The sequence below is a fragment of the Antedon bifida genome, chromosome 11, assembly GCF_963402885.1.
Source record: "Antedon bifida chromosome 11, ecAntBifi1.1, whole genome shotgun sequence".
Taxonomy (NCBI): domain Eukaryota; kingdom Metazoa; phylum Echinodermata; class Crinoidea; order Comatulida; family Antedonidae; genus Antedon; species Antedon bifida.
Window position 1 is genome coordinate 17,082,397 of NC_136236.1, and position 21,788 is coordinate 17,104,184.

At 34.1% G+C, this 21,788-nt stretch overlaps 1 protein-coding gene across 3 annotated transcripts in view; it reads right to left on the reverse strand.

The window, feature by feature from the left end:
- Positions 1-16,968: 16,968 nt before the first annotated feature.
- Positions 16,969-21,788, reverse strand: part of LOC144855278 (plexin-A4-like) — a 103,704-nt gene continuing 98,884 nt past the window's right edge. For 2 of the 3 annotated variants that reach the window (XM_078713086.1, XM_078713088.1), the window contains 2 exons: positions 21,392-21,545; positions 19,422-19,676 (listed from right to left, as the gene is read on the reverse strand). In XM_078713086.1, the coding sequence (XP_078569212.1) occupies positions 19,557-19,676; positions 21,392-21,545 (274 nt within the window). In that variant the 3' untranslated portion in view covers positions 19,422-19,556. The other variant, XM_078713087.1, reaches the window with a different exon arrangement.

Sequence of the window (21,788 nt, forward strand, 5' to 3'; positions counted from 1 at the left end):
TAATATTAAGTGGATTAGGTTAATCCATTTATTTTTTTTTGGCTTTTCAAATGCTAAAAAACTCACAATTAAGTGGATTAAGTTAATCCACTTAATTTGAATATAATATTAGGTGGATTAAGTTAATCCACTTAATTTTTTTTGCTTTTCAAATGCTAAAAAATCACAATTAAGTTGACTAAGTTAATCCAATTAAATCGATATAATATTAAGTGGATTAGGTTAATCCATTTATTTTTTTTTTGCTTTTCAAATGCTAAAAAACTCACAATTAAGTGGATTAAGTTAATCCACTTAATTTGGATATAATATTAAGTGGATTAAGTTAATCCACTTAATTTTTTTTTGCTTTTCAAATGCTAAAAAATCACAATTAAGTCGATTAAGTTAATCCAATTAATTCGATATAATATTAAGTGGATTAAGTTAATCCACTTAATTTGAAATAATATTAAGTGGATTAGGTTAATCCATTTATTTTTTTTTGGCTTTTCAAATGCTAAAAAACTCACAATTAAGTGGATTAAGTTAATCCACTTAATTTGAATATAATATTAAGTGGATTAAGTTAATCCACTTAATTTTTTTTGCTTTTCGAATGCTAAAAAATCACAATTAAGTTGATTAAGTTAATCCAATTAATTCGATATAATATTAAGTGGATTAAGTTAATCCACTTAATTTGATATAATATTAAGTGGATTAAGTTAATCCACTTTTGAAATAATATTAAGTGGATTAGGTTAATCCATTTATTTTTTTTTTTGCTTTTCAAATGCTAAAAAACTCACAATTAAGTGGATTAAGTTAATCCACTGAATTTGGATATAATATTAAGTGGATTAAGTTAATCCACTTAATTTTTTTGCTTTTCAAATGCTAACTTAATCCACTTTATTTTGACATATTAATTTTATTTTTCTGTAGGTAGCGCAAGTCCGTTTTGAGGTAGCGCACGTCCAATTTTAAGTAGCACAAGTCCACTTTTAGGTAGCGCACGTCCAATTTTAAGTAGCGCAAGTCCAATTTTAGGTAGCGCAAGTCCACTTTTAGGTAGCGCAAGTCCACTTTTAGGTAGCGCACGTCCAATTTTAGGTAGCGCACGTCCAATTTTAGGTAGCGCACGTCCAGTTTTAGGTAGCGCACGTCCAATTGTAGACACTTGCGACGTAATAATAATAACAAACACTTGTCACGTAATAATAATAATAATAGACACTTGTGACGTAATAATAATAACAGACACTTGCGACGTAATAATAATAATAACAGACACTTGCGGCGAAATAATAACAATAACAGACACTTGCGGCGAAGTAATTACAATAACAGACACTTGCGGCGAAATAATAACAATAACAGACACTTGCGGCGAAATAATAACAATAACAGACACTTGCGGCGAAATAATAACAATAACAGACACTTGCGGCGAAATAATAACAATAACAGACACTTGCGGCGAAATAATAACAATAACAGACACTTGCGACGTAATAATAACAATAACAGACACTTTTGCGACGTAATAATAACAATAACAGACACTTGCGGCGAAATAATAACAATAACAGACACTTGCGGCGAAATAATAACAATAACAGACACTTGCGGTGAAATAATAACAATAACAGACACTTGCGGCGAAATAATAACAATAACAGACACTTGCGGTGAAATAATAACAATAACAGACACTTGCGGCGAAATAATAACAATAACAGACACTTGCGGCGAAATAATAACAATAACAGACACTTGCGGCGAAATAATAACAACAGGACACTTGCGGCGAAATAATAACAGACACTTGCGGCGAAATAATAACAATAACAGACACTTGCGGCGAAATAATAACAATAACAGACACTTGCGACGTAATAATAACAATAACAGACACTTTTGCGACGTAATAATAACAATAACAGACACTTTTGCGACGTAATAATAACAATAACAGACACTTGCGGCGAAATAATAACAATAACAGACACTTGCGACGTAATAACAACAACAACAGACACTTGCGATGTAATAATAACAATAACAGACACTTGCGGCGAAATAATAACAATAACAGACACTTGCGGCGAAATAATAACAATAACAGACACTTGCGGCGAAATAACAACAGACACTTGCGGCGAAATAATAACAACAGACACTTGTGGCGAAATAATAACAACAGACACTTGCGGCGAAATAATAACAACAGACACTTGTGGCGAAATAACAATAACAGACACTTGCGGCGAAATAATAACAATAACAGACACTTGCGGCGAAATAATAACAATAACAGACACTTGCGGCGAAATAATAACAACAGACACTTGTGGTGAAATAATAACAACAGACACTTGCGGCGATATGATAATAGACACTTGCGGCGAAATAATAACAACAGACACTTGCGGCAATATGACAATAGACACTTGCGGCGATATGATAATAGACACTTGCGGCGATATAATAATAGACACTTGCGGCGATATAATAATAGACACTTGCGGCGATATAATAATAGACACTTGCAGCGATATAACAATAGAAACTTGCAATAATACTTGCGAGAATAAACACGGGTGACATAATAAATACGGGCGACATAACAGACACGGGCGACATAATAAGAAAATGCTTGTGATAATAAATGCTTGCGATAATAAACGCTTGCAGTAATAAATACTTCCAGTAATAAACATGGGCGACAATAAAAACTTGCGACAATAAACACTTGCGATAATAAACACTGGCGATAATAAACACTTGCGATAATAAACACTTGCAATAAAATAAACAGTTGTAATATAACAAACACTTGCAACAATAAACACTAGCTATTATAAACATATGCGATAATAAACAATATACAGTCAATATAATATTGTGATAATAAACACTTGCGATAATAAACACTTGCGATAATAAACACTTTCATTATTGAATACTTGCAATTATAAACATTTGCCATATTAGATAGATTGAAGAATAAACTCTTGGAGCACATAAAATAACTAATAATACCCAGACAGTCATACCAAGAGGCTTACACGGATACATTTCCACTGAGAAGCAATACATTGAGAAACTTACACTGGTGTTACCTGAAACTCTTATACTACTTTAACTTTAACTGCATTAACCAATAACAGACACTTGCGGCAAAATAATAACAATAACAGACACTTGCGGCAAAATAATAACAATAACAGACACTTGCGGCGAAATAATAACAACAGACACTTGCGGCGAAATAATAACAACAGACACTTGCGGCGATATGACAATAGACACTTGCAGCGATATGATAATAGACACTTGCGGCGATATAATAATAGACACTTGCGACGATATAATAATAGACACTTGCGGCGATATAAAAATAGAAACTTGCAATAATACTTGCGAGAATAAACACGGGTGACATAATAAACACGGGCGACATAACAGACACGGGCGACATAATAAGAAAATGCTTGTGATAATAAATGCTTGCGATAATAAACGCTTGCAGTAATAAACACTTGCAGTAATAAACATGGGCGACAATAAAAACTTGCGACAATAAACACTTGCGACAATAAACACTGGCGATAATAAACACTGGCGATAATAAACACTTGCAATAAAATAAACAGTTGTAATATAACAACCACTTGCAACAATAAACACTGGCTATTATAAACATATGCGATAATAAACAAATAAATATACAGTCAATATATTGTGATAATAAACACTTGCGATAATAAACACTTGCGATAATAAACACTTTCAATATTGAATACTTGCAATTATAAACATTTGCCATATTAGATAGATTGAAGAATAAACTCTTGGAACACATAAAATAACTAATAATACCCAGACAGTCATACCAAGAGGCTTACACGGATACATTTCCACTGAGAAGCAATACATTGAGAAACTTACACTGGTGTTACCTGAAACTCTTATACTACTGTTAACCATTGAGAACTAATTACGCAGCCAATTTCATTCTAGGAAAGTAAATTTTCACTTTCTATTAAACACAACATATTTTATTAAGTGAAAGATTTTTGTCGGCAATAATGATTTCCTTTTTTTGTTTTGGTAACCACTTCTATAGCAATTTCTTTTGACATTTTAACATTAACACCAAACCAAGAGATGATTCAACAGTATTATTAAAACATTCATCATTTTGCAATCACTGAATATCATTTGAAAAATAATTGAATGCAATCATAATCACTGCTGCTGCTTCATTACTGTAGCCCATTCTGACCAAATGTGGTGACCTGAAATTTAATCGGATTTTTTTTTTTGCAGACAGTACTGTTTCGATCTTATTAGATCTCGTCAGTGCAGCTCAGGTTTCAAAATGATATGTACCGCAGAACTGGCACAATATATAGGCTGAGCCAGTTATGCAGGACATACACCCATTATCCAATCTGCAGACAGTACTGTTTCGATCACACTTGCGATATAGACGCTTGTAATATAATAGACGCTTGTAATATAATAAACGCTTGTAATATAATAAACGCTTGTAATATAATAAACGCTTGTAATATAATAAACGCTTGTAATATAATAAACGCTTGTAATATAATAAACGCTTGTAATATAATAAACGCTTGTAATATAATAAACGCTTGTAATATAATAAACGCTTGTAATATAATAAACGCTTGTAATATAATAAACGCTTGTAATATAATAAACGCTTGTAATATAATAAACGCTTGTAATATAATAAACGCTTGTAATATAATAAACGCTTGAAATATAATAAACGCTTGAAATATAATAAACGCTTGAAATATAATAAACGCTTGAAATATAATAAACGCTTGAAATATAATAAACGCTTGAAATATAATAAACGCTTGAAATATAACAAACGCTTGAAATATAATAAACGCTTGAAATATAATAAACGCTTGTAATAACAATAGTAAATGAAAAATGGTAAAAATACTATCAATAATAAAACACCTTAAAATGGAAAATTACCAACAACAATAAAGTATCTCTAAAGTATGCTTAAGGATAACGATAAACCCATTATTATGAACTGGCTAAAAATGATGTTACCGTTTCGATAGAGATAATATAAAACATAATAAACACTTGCGACATAATAAACACTTGCGACATACTAAACACTTGCGACATACTAAACACTTGCGACATACTAAACACTTGCGACATAATAAACACTTGCGACATAATAAACACTTGCGACATAATAAACACTTGCGACATAATAAACACTTGCGACATAATAAACACTTGCGACATAATAAACACTTGCGACATAATAAACACTTGCGACATAATAAACACTTTCAATATAGTAAACACTGGCAATAAATAAATACTTGCGACAATAAACACTTTTGCGATAATAGACACTTGCGATAATAGAAACTTGCGATAATAGACACTTGCAATAATAATAATAATAATAAGTATTGTAAAATGGAAAAAAATATCGACAGTAAAAAATTGTAAAATGGAAAAATTACCAACAATAGTAAAAAACCTTAAAATGGAAAAATTACCAACAATATTAAAACACCTTAAAATGGAAAAATTACCAACAATAGCAAAATATAAAATGGACAAAAATATCATCAGTAAAATATTGTAAAATGGAAAAATTACCTCTAGAGTGCTCCATTGTAACAAACAGCAATAGGCCTACACCTGAGCTCTATACGTAAGTACGGGGCGCTACCTTCGGGTGCCACTTCATACAGGAGGGCAAGACTCTAATGGATGCAACATGGCGATACTCTCGGGCGCTACTCTTGTTGACCAGATTGCTTCATCTTGACCAGATGGCTTCATCTTGTCGGGCGTTATTCCTAGAAATTGAAAACTTAAATCAAAATATTTATGCACATAAATATTAACATATAAAATTAATACATATTTTTTGATTTATTATAAACACCTTAAAATGGGAAAATTACCAACAATATTAAATCACCTTAAAATGGAAAAATGACCAACAATAGTAAAATATAAAATGGACAAAAATATCATCAGTAAAATATTGTAAAATGGAAAAATTACCTCTAGAGTGCTCCATTGTAACAAACAGCTATAGGCCTACATTGAGCACTACCGCTGAGCTCTATACCATTCAGTTGGGTACCATAGAGTGCGTTACCACTGAGGAGCACTCGCCTCTGGGTGCCTCTACCACTGACTTTTTAATTCCCCAAACTGAGTAACCTTCTCATCGTGACCTGGCCATGTGGCAGACACAGCCTCACCCAGATGGCGTAAGTACGGGGCGCTACCTTCGGGTGCCACTTCATACAGGAGGGCAAGACTCTAATGGATGCAACATGGCGATACTCTCGGGCACTACTCTTGTTGACCAGATTGCTTCATCTTGACCAGATGGCTTCATCTTGTTGGGCATTATTCCTAGAAATTGAAAACTTAAATCAAAATATTTATGCACATAAATATTTATGCACATAAATATTAACATATAAAATTAATACATATTTTTTGATTTATTATAAACACCTTAAAATGGGAAAATTACCAACAATATTAAATCACCTTAAAATGGAAAAATGACCAACAATAGTAAAATATAAAATGGACAAAAATATCATCAGTAAAATATTGTAAAATTACCTCTAGAGTGCTCCATTGTAACAAACAGCTATAGGCCTACACATGAGCGCTACCTCTGAGCTCTATACCATTCAGTTGGGTACCATAGAGTGCGTTACCACTGAGGAGCGCTCGCCTCTGGGTGCCTCTACCACTGACTTTTTTATTCCCCAAACTGAGTAACCTTCTCATCGTGACCTAGCCATGTGGCAGACACAGCCTCACCCAGTTGGCGTAAGTACGGGGCGCTACCTTCGGGTGCCACTTCATACAGGAGGGCAAGACTCTAATGGATGCAACATGGCGATACTCTCGGGCGCTACTCTTGTTGACCAGATTGCTTCATCTTGACCAGATGGCTTCATCTTGTCGGGCGTTATTCCTAGAAATTGAAAACTTAAATCAAAATATTTATGCACATAAATATTAACATATAAAATGAATACATATTTTTTGATTTATTATAAACACCTTAAAATGGGAAAATTACCAACAATATTAAATCACCTTAAAATGAAAAAATGACCAACAATAGTAAAATATAAAATGGACAAAAATATCATCAGTAAAATATTGTAAGATTACCTCTAGAGTGCTCCATTGTAACAAACAGCTATAGGCCTACACGTGAGCGCTACCTCTGAGCTCTATACCATTCAGTTGGGTACCATAGAGTGCGTTACCACTGAGGAGCGCTCGCCTCTGGGTGCCTCTACCACTGACTTTTTTATTCCCCAAACTGAGTAACCTTCTCATCGTGACCTGGCCATGTGGCAGACACAGCCTCACCCAGTTGGCGTAAGTACGGGGCGCTACCTTCGGGTGCCACTTCATACAGGAGGGCAAGACTCTAATGGATGCAACATGGCGATACTCTCGGGCGCTACTCTTGTTGACCAGATTACTTCATCTTGACCAGATGGCTTCATCTTTTCGGGCGTTATTCCTAGAAATTGAAAACTTAAATCAAAATATTTATGCATATAAATATTAACATATAAAATTAAATCACCTTAAAATGGAAAAATGACCAACAATAGTAAAATATAAAATGGACAAAAATATCATCAGTAAAATATTGTAAAATGGGAAAATTACCTCTAGAGTGCTCCATTGTAACAAACAGCTATAGGCCTACATTGAGCAATACCTCTGAGCTCTATACCATTCAGTTGGGTACCATGGAGTGCGTTACCACTGAGGAGCGCTCGCCTCTGGGTGCCTCTACCACTGACTTTTTTATTCCCCAAACTGAGTAACCTTCTCATCGTGACCTGGCCATGTGGCAGACACAGCCTCACCCAGATGGCGTAAGTACGGGGCGCTACCTTCGGGTGCCACTTCATACAGGAGGGCAAGACTCTAATGGATGCAACATGGCGATACTCTCGGGTGCTACTCTTGTTGACCAGATTGCTTCATCTTGACCAGATGGCTTTATCTTGTCGGGCATTATTCCTAGAAATTGAAAACTTAAATCAAAATATTTATGCACATAAATATTAACATATAAAATTAATACATATTTTTTGATTTATTATAAACACCTTAAAATGGGAAAATTACCAACAATATTAAATCACCTTAAAATGGAAAAATGACCAACAATAGTAAAATATAAAATGGACAAAAATATCATCAGTAAAATATTGTAAAATTACCTCTAGAGTGCTCCATTGTAACAAACAGCTATAGGCCTACACGTGAGCGCTACCTCTGAGCTCTATACCATTCAGTTGGGTACCATAGAGTGCGTTACCACTGAGGAGCGCTCGCCTCTGGGTGCCTCTACCACTGACTTTTTTATTCCCCAAACTGAGTAACCTTCTCATCGTGACCTAGCCATGTGGCAGACACAGCCTCACCCAGTTGGCGTAAGTACGGGGCGCTACCTTCGGGTGCCACTTCATACAGGAGGGCAAGACTCTAATGGATGCAACATGGCGATACTCTCGGGCGCTACTCTTGTTGACCAGATTGCTTCATCTTGACCAGATGGCTTCATCTTGTCGGGCGTTATTCCTAGAAATTGAAAACTTAAATCAAAATATTTATGCACATAAATATTAACATATAAAATGAATACATATTTTTTGATTTATTATAAACACCTTAAAATGGGAAAATTACCAACAATATTAAATCACCTTAAAATGAAAAAATGACCAACAATAGTAAAATATAAAATGGACAAAAATATCATCAGTAAAATATTGTAAAATTACCTCTAGAGTGCTCCATTGTAACAAACAGCTATAGGCCTACACGTGAGCGCTACCTCTGAGCTCTATACCATTCAGTTGGGTACCATAGAGTGCGTTACCACTGAGGAGCGCTCGCCTCTGGGTGCCTCTACCACTGACTTTTTTATTCCCCAAACTGAGTAACCTTCTCATCGTGACCTGGCCATGTGGCAGACACAGCCTCACCCAGTTGGCGTAAGTACGGGGCGCTACCTTCGGGTGCCACTTCATACAGGAGGGCAAGACTCTAATGGATGCAACATGGCGATACTCTCGGGCGCTACTCTTGTTGACCAGATTGCTTCATCTTGACCAGATTGCTTCATCTTGACCAGATTACTTCATCTTGACCACATTGCTTTGTCATACGTGAACAACATACCTCAACTTCCCACGAAAGCACTCTACCTCCATGTTTTGGCAGATGTATTCAGACAAAATGAAGAAGCATGCTCATATTTGGGTAAATTAAGTTTTAGGGTTTGGTTTAGGATTATCGTTAAAGTTAGGGATAATGTTAAAGTTAGGAACAATGTTAAAGTTAGAGATAATGTTGAAATTAGGAATAATGTTAAAGTTGGGAACAATGTTAAAGTTGGGAACAATGTTAAAGTTAGGAACAATGTTAAAGTTAGGATTAATGTTAAAGTTAGGGATAATGTTAAAGTTAGGGATAATGTTAAAGTTAGGGATAATGTTAAAGTTAGGGTAAGTGTTAAAGTTAAGAGAATTGTTAGTGTTAAGATAAGTGTTAGGATTAGTGTTAGGAATAGCATTATTAGGATTAATAATTAAAATTAGATAGTGTTAAGATTAGAGTTGGGTTCAAGGGTTGTTTTATGAGCATACTTCTTTCCAAATTGAGAATGTTGACAGGATTACTGAAAATTAAAAAAGTTTAAAATGTTTAAACATCTAATATCGGCCATATAAGATACTGGCCATGTGCTATTCAGGTCATTTTATACCCCATTTCTACCCGTGTATGTAGATGCATGGAAAAGCAAATACAAAAAAAAATTGTGGGGACAATGTTATTTCTCAGATTAGAACTTAAAAATTGGACATACAAAGTAGACGTATGGCGTGTGTTCACTTTATTTTGGAAGGGTACCAGTTTACTGGTTCATCTCACAATTCAAATATTTAATTATCAACTATTATTATATTAATTTATTATTATAAATACTGCCTTATGATGGCTCAGCAATAAATGCAACCAGGAATGATATTCTTAGTGGCTAGTCAGACCATGTGTCTTCCTGAACAAACATTCATATGTATGTATGATTAGGCCAATCATCACTCCCTCATTTTATCAATAGAGGTCCCACTTTACAACTTTAAGCCAATCAGCACTCTGCATAAGTGATTCCTTTATCTGTGTCAATAGAGGGCTCACTCTACAACTTTAATTGAATCAAAACTCAGCATAGATGATTCCTTTATCTTTGTCAATCAATACTGTATACAATCAACATTGGATTGATTAAAAGCTTTTTTGACACAAACTGCACCGCCAACTTCATTAAATTTCATGACTTGTTCATCATTCCATCTATATACAATTTGCCTTTATTATTTTAATATTGTTCATAGAGTTGGGAGGTCTGTAATATTAATAAATACTGCCCTCAAATGTTGGGGTTTTTTTTCGATGTTGAAATTTAACTAATAATTTGATTTTCCAAATTGTCCATTTTTGTTTCTTTTTTCTTTTACTTTGATTATTATTTCTATTTTGTTTGTATTTTTATTTATTAGTTATTTTGACTATTATGGCCTTAATGGCCGCCCATACAAAAGCGCCATAATAATATCCAGTAGTGTAGTGGGATGGAGCTTGGGGTTTCCCCTTTTTATACGCATAGTGTGTACAGTAAAGCTTGGTTCCCACTAGAACGTAACGCAAGGACGTAAACGCAACGCAAGCGTTTTAACCAATGACAAGCGAAGTTATAGACAGTTAGCAATCACAAGCGAATAAGCCATCGCTTGTGATTGGTCAATTCACTTGCGTTCCGTTACGTCCTTGCGTTGCGTCGCTAGTGGTTCCCACTAGAACGCAACGCAACGACGTATCGGCGCAAAGTGCTGTATTGCGTAATCACAAGTGGGAACCGACGACGTAACAGTGCTGTGCACTAAACATCGCTACGGGAAATCAAATCAGTTTGGTTTATTGCAAGGGCATTTTGTTACGTTGAGTTGCTAGTGGGAACCACGCATAACGTGCAAAATTACAGTAAATACAACTATGCGGGTTTGCGTCGTAATGCGAGGTGGAGGGGACTTAACCGCTTGAATGTGAGGGGACGGGGATTTCCCTTTAAAGCTTGGTTCCCACTAGAACGTAACGCAAGGACGTACGTAATCGTCACGCAATTAATTTCACCATCTAGCAATAGATCATTCATCGCGATTAGTCAATCATTGCGTTTCGTTTACGTATACGTATTTGCGTTGCGCAATCCAATTAGTAAAATCTATGCCAGCCTTGCTTTTACGGGACCCGGCGTATAACCCTTCACCCGCCTCACAAACGACCACTACCAGCCGTAGTAGCGGGCACATAATTATATTAAACGTTTTTATTTAATGGTATGCCTAAAACGAGTGGCATATAGTTGTATTGTAGTCACTATGTACAAGAAACATTACAAACAATACTATCACTAGCATATAAAATAAATAGATTGAAAGCAATAGTGACGTACCTCAGAGTGCTTACTGTTCAGATCGTCTTGTCTTCATCATCAAGATACTAACAACAACAGCGTAGGAACAATAGCAGGTTCATTTGCATAGAATGTCTTTTGTGTCTGAGAACAGCTGGAAACAAGACGTCGAATTTAAAACGAAAAACATATTCAAACGGCATTCGACACAACGGCGGGGAACAGTGAACATATTTTGAAAACGATGAATTCCCGGCACTTTTCAGACGATAAAGACTAGCAATTGTCCGCAATTTAGTGAAACACGTTGGCGATATACAGAGATAGGAAGAGGTTTGTTTTACTTTAGGATTGGTGTGGTAAGCTAAGAAAAGCCCCTTTTCTACGCTTCGCGAAAAGGAATGAATAGCGTTCGACAATCATTTTTTACGCAAGTTCAATGCTTACAAATGTAGTGAGTGGCGGACCCCGCAGAAGTGGCAAAAGAGGAGCTGCTAAGACTATATAAACAACGGAAATGTAGAAATAAAAAACACTATATATTATTAAAAACATCTAACATTCATTTAATTAAATTATTTGTACAGGGGCAGATAATTATCATTATTGTTTTTATTCACCGTTACAAACAAAATCTTTATAGGCTAAAATGGATAGGAAGAATTGACCATGCAATATGGCGAGTTTTACATTTTCATACACGTAATAAATAACGCCCGATAAAAGTATACAACACACGTAGAAATGATTTATCAGTTCTTATTATGATGAGTGACGAATTCTAGTTAAGATTTATATCATAGACATTTTTAACATTATTTTTTCAGGTATATCTTTAAATATGAAATGAGGACTTAAAGGGCAAGTAAGTACAGTAGAACCCTCCTCTGGTATACCCATATTAAGAGGACAGCCTACGAACTGATCAATGCTGACTGAAGACCAAAACCACTCGCAAATTCATAGACATTTGATTTTTAATAAAAGAAAATCAATATAAACATGATTTTATATAAATACGTACGCATGTAAAGGCAAACAACATAACATGCTGTATATACTTTTATTTAAAAAAATGTTTTCATCTACTACAGCAACAAATACAATAAATTATAGAGTCAATTGTAACATTTGTACAGACCCATGCTTAATGAGATGCAACGTAACCATTGAATATATAAAAAAAAAAGTAAAAATTAAAAGACCACACACTACGAGAAATTCTAATGAATTCTGTAAAGTTATCCCGTAGGAAAATATTCATTACATCTTTGGTACGTTTAAAAATGTTCCAGTTATACAGTTCACAACAGCATAGTCTTTGGCAAATGTTCCTTCCGTCATGTAATTATTTTAAGTAGGCCTTCTACAGCGAGCACAAACTCATAATACTGATTCCGTCTGTAATTATTATAAGCAAGTGAACAACGAGGACACACATTTGCTCCGGTCCAGATCATGTTTGACGACGCGCCACGCTTAACACCGTGTTTATACCGGTATCATTACGTAACTCTTAAATTAATCATCCATAACGATTTGTACCAGCGCCATCATAATATCTACACAAGAAAACTTTTGTTAGCAAACTCTGAGTTTACCGCTGGTCTACCGTTTGCTAGTGTGAACTAGAAAAACCAGATTAGTCTGCCAGTGTAGACTCTTCTTTACACGTGCGTTGGAACAGGAAGCTCATGAGTTACAGGCATGTTTAAAAAAACATCATCTTCATCTGAATTAACATTATTTTCATCTTCATACTCAAGGTCTTCTGGGAATTGTGTACTTCCATTATCACTGTTCTTTGTTGGAGATTCTTTAATACATTTCGTATTTTCGTTCAGATTGTCATCGTGTTCTATTTCAGTTTTTTTCTGATTAAAATCATCATTTTCATTCCACGATTTGTCATTAGATTTTACGGAAGACGTATCGTTCAGAGGAACTGGTTCAAGTCCCTTGCGTGATTTTCGTCTTCTAACGAATAATAAATAACCTGCAATTCCACTTACAACGATCAAGAACATAATAGTTAAAATGACACCAGTAATCAATCCAATATTTGACTCGTCAACGTTTTCGAGTTTTTCACTTGTTTTATTTCCTTCAGTGGTAGTTGTTTCTGTGTGCGCGATTGTTAATGGCATGACGTCACTCACAATGGTGAGCACAACTGACGTAGTGCTGGATTCACCAGCTTCATTAGCGACTGCACAGTTAATACGTGTTTGGCCATCTTCAGAGGTTCCATCCAAAACCGCAGTTGATGTCAACCCTGCCAAATCCGTTCTTATTACCATACGGTCTTTTACAGATTTAGGATCAGTTGTCCAATCAAAATATCTGATGTCTGAACGACTTTTTGCAGAACATGTTAATGAAACAGGAGTTCCGATAGACACATGTCCAGATGGAGTGGATGACAGAGAAAGTGATGGTGGATCATGAACGGTTATTGCTCCATTTGAGCAGCTACCAATAAAATCCTTAAAGTACGGACTTGTGGACTTGCAGCGTATCTTTTTACCAACATTGGTCTCTGCCACTATGAAAGAATACGTAATTTTTATTACGCCGTTTTCAAACGAATACGTCATCAACTGACTATCTAAATAAACTCCATCTACAGTGAAATTCAAATCCACACCGGGTCTTCCCTCTCCACTGGAACATTCCACTGTGATATGCTCTCCTATTGACGTCTTTTCTAAAGTAGAGCATTCTGGCTGATCTGGAGTGTACATAACGTCGAGAGAAACGGGTAGGTTTTCTGAAATATCAAGAGGTTCTATACAAGAGTACAACGACGCTGGTCGCTTGCAGAGTGAACAAGCATAATCACCAATGTCCTCCTTCTTTACATCTTCTACTATAAGCCTGTAATCTGTGACGTCAGACGTTGCAGGCAATCCTTGTATTTTATACCTATACAATTGATCATCTCCGACGAACTGTTTCAGGTTGTTTGTGTTAACCTGCTTTCGTTCAGTGATCACTACGCCTGATCTTCGCCATGCTACTGTATACAACTGTTGAGTGAGGTTGTTGTAGGCCTTACAAGATAAGACAACAGACTTTCCTTGGTCCGATGTCGTGTTGTCAGATACAGATATAAGATATGCTGAATCAACAAAGCATATACATATAAGTAGAACAGCAAACTTTAAAATGAATTTACTAGTTCCAAATACAGCCATGTTTGTCCGAATGAAATGATCTTTAGTTAAAGTACTTCTATCAACAAATCAACATTTTATCAAATTGCGAACCTCTTACTTCTCCTTTTGCACAAAAGTAATATCTCGTCCAACTAGTATCTAAACGTATATATCGTCTGGATACGGTACTTGATGTCTTGATCCTTGTAAATAATAACTTGTTCCTATATTATCGAAGCCGAGAAGATCTAAAGTCGGTGTCTGCTTAATACACGTACCAGCAAGTAGATTTCCAGCCTGGGAATGATTCATAAAGCGTACACAAACGTGTTGTTTACCCAGGATATACAGTATTGCAACGCCGATCAAAGTCAAGGTAAATATTTAAGTAGCTTTTGTCAATCTCAGGTTATCGCTCCACCGATCGAACAACAGTACATTCTCTTCAGCATTGTTGCCCAATTTTTATAGTACGTAAAATCCATTACAAACCCGTGTTTGTTTTAGTAACTTATTCACGGAGCATTGGGGTTTTGCAATGGTTGCTCTTTATTTAAATAATAATGGTCTGGAGTTTTAGATAGAGTTCTATAAACAACAGTTCGTTATTAGTATCAAGAAGCGTGAAATTATGTTACAATGCCCTGAAACAACACGCTAAGATGTCTACAAGGTTACGTGGCTTGGAATAAATAATGGGGTCAAAACTATGGGAAAGACAATCCTCCGAGAAAACATACAGAACTAGTACAACCGATCAAAAACGTGTTGGACTGATGCACCTGCCACATTTCTTATTAATATTTTAATATATACAATATTATGGGGCTTTAAACAGTTTATGAGGATTGGACATAAAACTAACTTTAAATTGTTTTATCACATTTTTAAAACTTAATGTATATTCCATATAACTGGAAACGATGTTGAAAATTGGACAAAGAATATGGGTTGGTCACATTGTTAATAAATGATTTCCCTTATTTTTCTTGGAACTGCTCTCTCTCTGCCCTTAATAGATGTCCCAATGCAAAGGAGAGGTTCAACTGTGTACTGAGTAGGCCTATCTATTACGTCAGAAAGCAAAACATTTCATCACGTTATTACTGTAATAACTTCCTATCGTAAATTTGTAATCAAATTATATGGCTACCATAAATGATTAAATACACAAAATATATTGACTAATAAATATTATCAAATACTGTACAGTAATGTGTTGGTAGATCCGCTTTCTAATATAAAGGGGCGTGGGCTTATATTTCGATCAGTGTTATCCGATACTGTGCAGTAACAATGATGATAGCTTAAATTGCGAAGTTCTTCATGGGGTATTTTTGGCATTGTATTTCTACACAATAGCAATTGTATTCTCAATATCAATGGCCCATAGTCTATTTGCATTAAAGCAAATGTCAACTTGTAAAACTTTATAATATGAGCTATACAAAGGAAGTAGGCCTACGCACTCCGAAACGTTTTCCGAAGGAGTTTTATAGTGTAGACCAGACTAGTGTTGAATAAAACTGCAGACAAATCTGCAGAGGTACACTGAAAACATTTGCAGAAAATAAGTTTGCAGAAGTCTACAATGGACACGTTTGTTTGCTAACTTGACCAAAGTTTGAGTTTGTCTAGAAAAGTTTTCCAAAGTGTGCTACAGTTAGCGTAGACCAGTTGACAAACTTTGAAAAACTGCAGAAAACAAGTTTGCAGAAGTCTGCACTGGACACTTTTGTTTGCTAACTTGACCAAACTTTGAGTTTGCCAAGTGTGCACTAGTAAACCATAGTATGTAAACTCAATCATCCCGAACTCCTAGTTTGTCAATAACATTCCCAAAGACCAAACTGCACAAAAAAAACACATCTAAAGTATACAGTAGAAACGTTTGTTTGCGAACTCGAGAAAACTCCAACTTTATCTAGAGAAGTTTCTAGTTTGCAAAGTTCGCAAGTGTAGACCAGTTGACAAACTTTGGTAAAAACATCTACAGAAGTCTACACTAGAAACTTTTGTTTGAAAAAGATTTAAGTTGACCAGAAGCCCACATTAGAAACTTAGTAAACCTAAAGTTTGCAAAGGCATGGCTGCAGTCGCGTGCGCAAATTGGGTTAGTGTTTACCGACCGACACATGGTGAACTATAGAGTCGCGTTGCGCGCGACACGCGACTAAAAATGTTAGTATAGATTGCTAGTATAGATTCGGCTTAGTAAATCGAATGATTAAAACACTAATTGAAGAAACAACTTGCTAAACATTCTTAAGAAAAACCTTGTTTATTACTAAGTCAAATGTAGTAAACAATACATTAGATTGCAGACCTTTATTTAGTTTATTTTTGGTCCGCCCACATTAAATGTCTCGACAATTTACTTCTTACAAAAAAGTTCTTTTTATTTGGTGTCACCTCTGACAATCAGTTCAATAGAAATCTAAGACATTTCGTATATTCAACAACTTTAACAAAATAGTTTAGCCTATAATACGTTATACACCTAATAGCTTGTTAACTTGGTTTCCACTTGACCCAACACAAGGAATTGACCGATCAAATGTTCGGATGCTCCATCGCGTCGTTATTTGTCAAAATTGCTTGCGGTGCGCTTACATAAGTGGGAACCAAGCTTTAATATTGTTCCCGCTATCTCTTCCACTTGAAATTACAAAACACTGGATTCTGTTACAGCAATTTAAAAAAAAATATAATGCCTATTCTAAATTTTACAAATACCCTATTACATATAAACAAAAATAATATTTACAACATGGCGAAGAAAGACTAATTATTTTATACGATATATATAGAGTTCTCAGCACAATTTCAATAAACAATAAGTTAGAATATGTTATTATTTGTTGAAATAAAAAGTAGAAAAAGAGAAGGCAGAACACTATATACTGGAAAATATTATTTATTATTATGTTAAACTTTCTTCTTTTTATTTATTATTTACATACATTTACTTGCGTAAACCCAGGAAATCTCACCCCTTCCCGATTCTCCATGACTAATAAGCGTTTAAAGAAATAATAAGGAACAATTGCTCATTTTTCCTAACCTTCAAAATAAATCAAATTTATACGGCAATAACAGGTAGCAACATTGATATAAAAATTATTTATGCCCAGATTAATTTTATGTAATGTTCTTTTGTCACCAATAGTAGAAAGTAAGAAAGAATTTAAATTTGTCATAATTCAAATACCAAAAACATAGAAACTATGCAGGTTGGTTTTTATAAATATGGCCATGGTGAGGACCCCATGTATCCCCTCCCAGATGTCTCCCCCTCCTCAAAGATGTCTCCCTCTGCCCAGTTTCTGCACATCCTACTTAAAAGGAGAGCATATTAACCGCTAACCTACCTTAAATTACACTACATTTAACATAAATTTAATAATCTAATAGAAATAATTGATATTAAAAAACGTTATCTCTAAAAAAACAAGGACACTTATTTTGCATGATTTATCAAAATTGTTCTCCCCAACCCCCACAAAACATATTAGTTATGTTACACTTTACAAATGTAGTTTAAACAGAATTTGAATAGAAAAAAACAAACAAATAAGGTTATTTGCATAGTGAACATCCATTGGTTGTTTACGAACAAAATTTACATAAATTTAACACATGTATGTATATAAACTATTTTGATTGGATGTCCATGATTAATATTTATGAGCTTAGAGATTATGTTCAAATTTATTTCATTTTAAATACTAAATAAAAACAAATTAAATTTAATTAGGTATAAAAATAACCACATTTAATAATTTGTTGGTAACAATATTGTTTTTAAATAATTTTGTTTAAAAAAAATTTGGTTGAATTTTTCAAGATGTCAAGGGGACTAAAAATATTTAAAAAAAGTATTTATTGGTTTACGAGCAATAATTAATCAAAATAAATCTTTTTTTGCAACAAATTCAATTTTACTTTTAAAAATAGAAATTATAATTATAATGAATTTGTTAGTGTTTTTTTTTTAGAGTTTCCAAAAAATATTATAATAATTTTTTAATGTTTGTAAAACTACAGTATTCCATATGTTTCTACTGAAATACAATTTTATTATATTATATGAAAAACTATTTAATTTATAATAATAATAATTAATTTACTTAGATCACAAGTTCACTAGAAAATATTTCATCCAATATTTTGTTCCGTAGATGAAAAGGTTATCAAAATTCTTATAAGATATAATCACTGTGGTATAATTGACATTTGTTGAGACAATAACAATTAATAACAAATAATAATAATTAATTATCGTAAAATCAAACTGAAGATTTTAAATTATTATCCTATAGATTATTTTGAAAACTGATTCTGAATGTTTATTTATTACTTTTTTTCCCTTGAAAATAAAAATTGATAATATAATCTACTTGATATTAAATCAAGTGAATATTTATAGTTGAGAAAATACATCACCTCATATAGAAAAACTTTTACATATTTGGCTAGTATGAGGTTTTTAAACTTTGTAAACATTTTTAAACTCTTTTGGCATGAGTATGGACTATACAAGTTATTAAGTCAAGCCATCCAGCATATAACTTCATCAAACCATCTATATAGTAATATACAATCTATACATTTGTCTCGTCCATTAGGTGCTCGACTTGCTCAAATTTGAACGAAAGTTTATTCTTCTGGGCGAACTCGTCCGATTCAAGCCCATCTACGATCTGCGAAAAAAGTATTAAGACAGTAATAACAAAGCCTACGTCAACCACGTGGAATAAGACATATGGCGCAAGTCAGCAATGGCCCAAGAATATGATTTGAAAGCCTGCTTCAACCACATGGAATAAGGCTTATGATGTAAATCACGATTTTAGTGGGAGGGTGTAAGAATATAAATCCGCCATTGCAATTTCAACTTCTGAGAGTTTATACGCTAGCTTTTGTTCTTGTGCAATCTCATCTTCTTCAAGATTCGACATAATCTGTGAGACGGAAAAGAAAGACGATGAAGGAAGCTTTTGGTCCGACTTGGTTGTTGATTTTGTTAAACTATTTTTTTATGATTTTTAAATTTTTGTGAGAAAATCACCAAAATTTTAAGAATATTTTCAAATTAATTTGTATTTAAATTACGATTAATATTACAGTTTTATAGTCTTAAAGTGCAAATTATGTTAATAAAAAAATCAAACGAGGAGGGAATATGCAGGTTAATTATATTAACTTTATATTTAAACAGGAATTGTTTAATGCATTTAGAAAATCAAAAAAGTTAAATTATAAACAAAATAAAAGGATTATTGATAAAAATTTTCAAAAGCATTTTTTATCATGCATATTACTACTAAATTTTGCTTCTATAACAACCAAGTTCAGTATAAGTCCTTCCTTCATCTTCCCGCACCCTCTCCCTGTCTCCCCAGCGCAACCCCACCCCCACAAACAAAAAATGTTCAAAACCATCCATGCAAAACAAATTAAACAAAAGTTTTTGCAACATTCATGCATGACTGCTTTTAGTCATGCTTCAATGAACATTTACATGCAAAACTGCACACAACAATGCAATTTTAATATTATATAATATTATAATAATATTTGGGTGGTTTAGAGTTCCCATGCCTGTAAATTTATATAATATTTGAGTTAGATAGATTTTGCTAACAAAACAAGATATATTTGGCATTATTTTAAAAATATAAAATGAGTTTTGTCCTAACTGTGGAGTGGGTAAGTGTATGAAGAAGATGAAGCAGACAAACATGCATTGACAAGAAGCAAAGCTCTTTTCTATTTTACTACAATCAACGGAAGATGAAACATAGATTTAATGATGATCTCATGGTTGTCATATTTTTTTAGTCTCAGTACTCTTTTTTGTATTTACCGATATTTTGGTTGTACAAAAAATACAGTTTGTAATGATAAAATTGATAATAAAAAATTGATTCTACTATGCACAAACAATTTGAACAGAGAGCAAAGCACAGAAACATGGTTGTTATTTTCCACCACCACAATAATAGCCAAGACAACTTCAAATGGTTGTACTTAATATTTATTATGTTATCAATTATAAATGCAGAAAGAAAAAACAAAAAACATGCAAACAAATGTTTAAATGGCATTCAATATTAGTAATCTATTCTACTGATTAGACTATGGAAATATATGATATGGTTTTCATCGAGTGTGGCATATCAAAAAAGTTTTCTTTTATCTATGTTTTTTCAAGATGGCCAAAAAAAAAATTGAAAATCTGGCATTATTTTCCTTTTCTTCTGTTTATACAAATCATGACATTCCGAAATGTTCTTTTATGACCTTTTAATCTTGGAATTATTGTGAAATATTTGGTGGTGAAAGCTGAAAACCATATCATATATTTCGGCTGTTATGCTGTTTTTCCACAAAGAATGATGCCTATAAAATGTGCTACACAAACATAATGTGTTAGTACCGAACACCATCTCTGAAATTTTAGAGGCTAGGCATAAAAGCCTGCCCACAGTGACTGTCAGGCTCACTGGCCTAGGCAAGATCAGCTGAATTACTAGGTGTCAATATTCAGCCTAAAGCTAGGGTGGAATCACATTCAAGCATGCAATACAATACTAAAAAGCATAGCAACAGTAATAGTGATTTGGTAAGCTAAAAGTAAATGCAAAATAGCAAAAGTTGCACTAAGACTACTCACGCTTTTCCTGTATTTTCGTACATATGTGTAGTACAGTTCGTTGAGGGCAGTCTGCTCATGGAAATCATACTTGTGCTTCGTTGAGTGATCTCCTAGCACCCTGTTCATTTCCTGATCACTCACTGCTGGCCTTCGTTGAATCTCTGTGTAGTACCTGTTGGAATTGGAAAACATCGACAAAATTACACTAGAACCCTCTAAGTTCGTTGCCACCACCTTCGGAACTTGACAAAGTGTCCTCTTAATAGGTGCGAAACCCCTTATTCTCTTCACAGTGAAGTGTCCACTGAATAGGGGTGTACCAAAGGAGGGTTTCTACTGTAATTAAACCTACGGTTATAGCATTCTGTATTGTTTGGTTACTGTTAGAGGGCCCTCAAAATAACAGGGCTGTAGC